General features: G+C 38.6%; 1 protein-coding gene across 1 annotated transcript; it reads right to left on the reverse strand.

The window, feature by feature from the left end:
* Positions 1 to 2,696: 2,696 nt before the first annotated feature.
* On the reverse strand, positions 2,697 to 4,853 carry LOC130740180 (uncharacterized). Its single transcript, XM_057592693.1, has one exon. The coding sequence runs from the start codon at positions 4,760 to 4,762 to the stop codon at positions 2,942 to 2,944; it is 1,821 nt and encodes a 606-aa protein (XP_057448676.1). The 5' UTR covers positions 4,763 to 4,853; the 3' UTR covers positions 2,697 to 2,941.
* Between the last annotated feature and the right edge of the window lie 423 nt (positions 4,854 to 5,276).

Here is a 5,276-nt window from a genome sequence, read left to right on the forward strand (position 1 = left end):
GTGACACAACTAATAGATCTAGGGTAGAGATTCGACTAAAGTCTAACTTCACTCAAAAAATTGGCTGAGTGATCAAGATTGTTATACCTTTTATAATAACTATTTTGGTCATATCTCTAATGAGTCTGATAAATGTTAAGACTTTGATCATTTGATCAATGTTAAGACTTTCAACCTTGCTCGTTTAAGGATGTGAAGAATCAACCATATCAAATATAAATTTAGTATAGTTTAAGAAAACTTCCTTGAGAAGGGAAAGCTAGTAACATGCATATGCACCAATTTCATGACCCCTAAAATCGTAGCATGTTTAGATAGCCAAGCGTGAACGGTTGGCTTGTGAACCACTCTAACCTTGTCATTTTGCTGAGACAATAAGTCAGCAGCCCCATACCAACTAATAAGTTGGGATATATTACAATATTAATCGTATAAAAGTTTATTCTATTTAAGACTTCAAAAACAAATTGTTCTAATTAATACTCATGGAAGGTATGTGATAGTATAGTGTGAACAATATAAATGAAGTCATCATTACTTAGTAATGAATTATAATTATACGATCACGGGCGAAAGGACAAATTTATGTAATACATTATGTTCCAGAAGTATCTTCCTGTATGATAACTAGTACGTAATACAAATGGATAATGATGAATGGTAAAACTCTATTTAAATGAAAATAACAAACAAAAACAAATGGACTAATCAATTTCCACTGGTCAGGATAGATGTTTGGGTCAACTTTCCAGGATTCAAGCCAAAAGTTAATGTTATGGTAATTTTCACTTCCTTCTGTGACATTTTGAATGCAAGTTGCATTCAGTCCATTACACAGTGTTTCAGTGCACTGCAACACAGATCTGCAGTCTCTGCCTGTTCTAAACACTGTATGAGCTTAGAACTGAAGAACCAATTGTGAATATTACAGCACCTCAGTTTTGAAATTTATAGCAGCCAGTAGTTGCAGTAAAAATGAGTAACATGCAAGCAAATGAACAAACATTTTAATTATAGAAATGGGTAATGAAAAATCCAACTAGATTATTCCAGAAACTCGGAAAATTGGATTGTATGGACTCCTCTGATAAATAAAAAAATTAACATTACTGCACATAGAGCTCCAACAATACTTGCTTTGAGCTAGTACACCATTTCCATTAATGAATTTAACAACACAGAAGCATGGAACAGAGTTGTTCTATCTTAGTAGTTGGGGTTAGTCCCTACTTTTTTCTAGTAAGATACCAGTTTCTATCAATTGGTATGAGAGCTCCTATCTTGGAGCTGTGGGCACAGTGGGGTTCTGATCATGAAGCAGCAATGGTGTCAAACAGAGAGCTGGAAGAGGCAGAATAATGAAATGCAGAGACAGAGGAACGCGAGAAGATACCCGTATTTGAAGGAGGAAAAGGTTATTCATGGCTTATCAACGCGGAGCAACATTTTGATACCATGATATACCTGAGGAGGGGAAGCTATCGAATGTTGAGGAGGTTTTGAGAGAGGTAATGCTTACTTCAGATGTGAAGTATGACCAAAGAACTTGATTTTTGCAATGACCAAACAGTAAAATGGTTATATAGAAATACATCACCATAAGCCAGTATAACTCAGCTGAAACTAAAGGCTTCCAATCACAAAACAGTTCATATATAATAAAAGGATCTTTCAGCAATCCTACTTTAATTTTACAAGTCATTCAAATAATAGACTTAAGCAGGAAAGAGGAGGAGGAGAAAGCATAGAGATTCTTAATAACATTCTGGTGTATAATAACATTCCCGTGTATAATAGCTTGATACAAAAGACAAGGTGATAATCCTTACTCATACTCATAGTCATACCAGGCTCTGAATTCTAACTACAGAGAAAAACAAATCATGAAATATGGAAACAACTCCAAAGAGGTTACCTAAGATAAAATAATGATATTGTGAGATATCATTATTTTAGATATTCTAGATATTCTAACACAAACTAATCAGTAGGATCACGTCTAGTCACAACTACAAGTAATGACATTATATATAGCACTACGCATAATGGTGAAAGAACATTAAAAAAAAAGTATTACTTTGAAAGGAAGAGTAATCAAGAGAGATTTTGTTTGGCTACACACATGCTATAAGTAGCAGCAATTTCAACTGATAAAATTAACAAGCATTCAGCATTTCTTCTTCTAAATCAGGGAACTAAAAGATGACATGAGGAAATCAACAACACCAACTGTCTTGAAGAAGAAACAGATTATAAAATCAACATGACTAGGTTAATCATGGACCCTTGTGTTCGTACAGCATTTCATAAAGCTCAACCAACCATGTACTAATCACCTTTTAAAAGTTTTTGGCATCTCACTGGTGATAAATAGAGACAAAAAAGGCAAAAAAGAACATATAAGTTTGATCAATTACAAATGAGTATATCTCATAAAGAAAGCCTGATGAACCAACAAGTTTGAAGCAATGAACAAATGGGCTCATTTTCATATTTCCATGTTCTTCTGAAAGTAAGTTTGACTTTAAACAGCAGATTGCTGGAAAGAAGTTTACAGAACCAGATTCTATTTTTAGCAAACATGGTTTTTTAAGAGAACTACATAACTAAACATGGATTAGTCTGCCTATTGTCGACATTGAGGACTTCCATCACAAGTATTAATAGGTTTAAAGATTTAGCAGGCTTCACCAGAATACTACATTGTGGAGTTATATAAATAGATAAAAATGCACACTTGATCAAAGCAGAATACGATGATTCATGTACATCTTCCTTAATATGCAAATTTAACAAAGTCAAAATTTACAAAGCAGTTGGGTTTCATAAGATCATTTTCTCTACGGGACAATAGTTCTCATTTACTGATTTTTCTAAGCCACCGAATATTAAGTATATATGAAGGAACTCAGAATCTCATCACGAAAAAGATTTCCTAACCTCAATTATCTATGCCACCGATAGTAAGTAAATATGAAGGAAGTGAAGCAGGATCAAGTTCCCAACAGTCTTCCAAGAGTTCAGGAGTCTCATCAATGCAAGGAGATTTCCGTGCGGGAATCTGATGAGAAATTAACCACATGTTGTCCTTACCAAGAAATCTAATGGCATGACTCCCCGTATCTTGTCTCTTAAAAACTGTCTTGTAACCATCAACCTTCTCAAGATATGCCATGCTCAGACCATTCATCTCATTGTAATTTGTCAAAAATACAACAATGTCATTGCATCTCTTGCCCTCATCTGCAAAATGTCTTCCATCTGCATCAAGAGTTGCCTCACCGTATAGTGCCCATACAGAGCCCTTCCTGGGATAAATTTTATAAACCTCACGTGCTACCCGGTCACAGTCTACAACATGAGAAAAGATATTTACTGAATTAATGGAATCCTTCCTGGCAACTTTAAATCTGCCACAAGGTATGTGAAACCCCATTTTCTCCCTGCTGACTATCTTTCCATCCGCATTACTCTGTAGATCCAACCAACTTATCCTCACTTCAAAAGGATTTGCTGAAACAGTTTCATCAATCAAGGCATAATGCCTGGGCATTCCATCATCATCATCATACGCCGCCCACACTTGGCCTTTCTTAAAGCTCCTCTCCACTCTATCTTTGTCAAAATCATAAAAATCCGAATCCACTACAGCCATAACCTCCAACTCTCCTCCATTAGCATCCCCACACTCCTCAAGCTCCAATCTCTTTCTCTTCCCAGAAGCCTCAGGCTTTTCCTTGATTGCCAGCTTCACATTCTTCTTCAAACTCCTCTCTTCCCCAACCTCTGAACCCCTCTTGCTCTTCACAGCATTCTCCTTGATTGGAAGCTTCAAAGTCCTCACTTCACCAATCTCTAAACCCCTCTTATTTTCCACTCTCTTCCTCGAGCTCCTCTTATCAGTTCTGCCCCATTCCTCCTCCTTATCCTTCACCTTCTCTTGCTGTACCTTCCTCTTCACTTGAGACTGAAACTCAGCCAATGTCATCGTTTCCTCCCCAGTTATAATCCCCTTAGGCTTTGACCTCTCCAACACATCCCCAACCGAACGCATTCTCTTCTTCGAACCACCACCACCAACATCTCCCACACCATCACCATCTCCAACTTTACCCTTCAAGCCCTTTTCACCACCCACTTTCCCTTTCACCCCATTCGGTGCCGCAACCCCAAGCACCACCTCCCTCTTCTCATTCCTCCTCACCCCCACCTTCTCACCCTCATCAGAAGACCCATCACTCAGAACCGCTTCCACAGCCTCAAAACTCTTGTTACAATTAGGACACACAAGGCTATGACCCACATACCTCCTCTCAAACTGGTGCAACAGCCTGCAAGCGGAGCACGCGGTCCAGAAAGTCGGAGCCTCCTTCTTCCGAAGCTCAGCATCATAGCCCTTCTTGAGTGCACTGTCAGAGAGCACGCGGAATGCCTCGCCGACGAGCTTGAAGGCTTCTTCAGAGGCCGCCGCCACGTGGGTGTTGTTCTTGTCGGGGTGAAGGAGCAGGGAGAGCTTCTTGTACTGCTTCCGAACGGCGTTGGAATTGGCGAAAGGCTCTACGCCGAGGACTGTGTACCAATCGGTGGCGGAGAGGATGGTGAGAGAGGTTACCATCTCCGATATGCCTTCGAGTTCAGGGAAGAGACGCTGGGCCCGCTTGGCGTATTTGAGAGCTGATTTGGGGTTGTTTGAGGTTTGGAGCTTGGATTCTGCTAAACCCTTGAGGCGCAAAGCTTCTTCTTCTCCCTTTGACGGTGCCATTGGAAGATGGAAAGGAGAGGGAAAAGATTTGGGGGAAATAATGTTTCTGTGTGTGACTGTCGGACTGACCCAGACAAGGTGCTGCTCCAATGGGCTGAATTGCATTCTATATTTACTTTTGTAGAAATAGTGGATCAATGTGAAAGAAAAAAAATGTATTGGGCTGTAGGATTTCATATTTGTTATTAAAATGAAACTGTTTTTTATCCAAAAAAATAATGAAATTGATTGTGATCAATGGGGGTTGGTTCAAGTGACCTAGGAGTAGTTGGGCGAAGTGTTGTATGAAAAGAAATTAGTTAATCTTACAATAATGTGGATGTTCAAAACTTGAATATAATTGTCTTTCGTTAATGGTGCATCTTTCGATTTTCTTTCAATTCTTTTCATTTTTGTCCTCTATGTTATTCCAAACTCATTGTGGATACAAGCTTGGGAAGAGTATTTTGAGTTGACCAATACATTGTTACTGTTATTTGAAGCTTCTTGAAGCAAACTCGCAATCTAAAATTTT

The sequence above is a fragment of the Lotus japonicus genome, chromosome 2, assembly GCF_012489685.1.
Source record: "Lotus japonicus ecotype B-129 chromosome 2, LjGifu_v1.2".
Taxonomy (NCBI): Eukaryota; Viridiplantae; Streptophyta; class Magnoliopsida; order Fabales; family Fabaceae; genus Lotus; species Lotus japonicus.

Coding starts and splice junctions, on each gene's coding strand:
- LOC130740180 (XM_057592693.1), bottom strand. CDS start 4,762: ATGGCACCGTCAAAGGGAGAAGAAGAAGCTTTGCGCCTCAAGGGTTTA.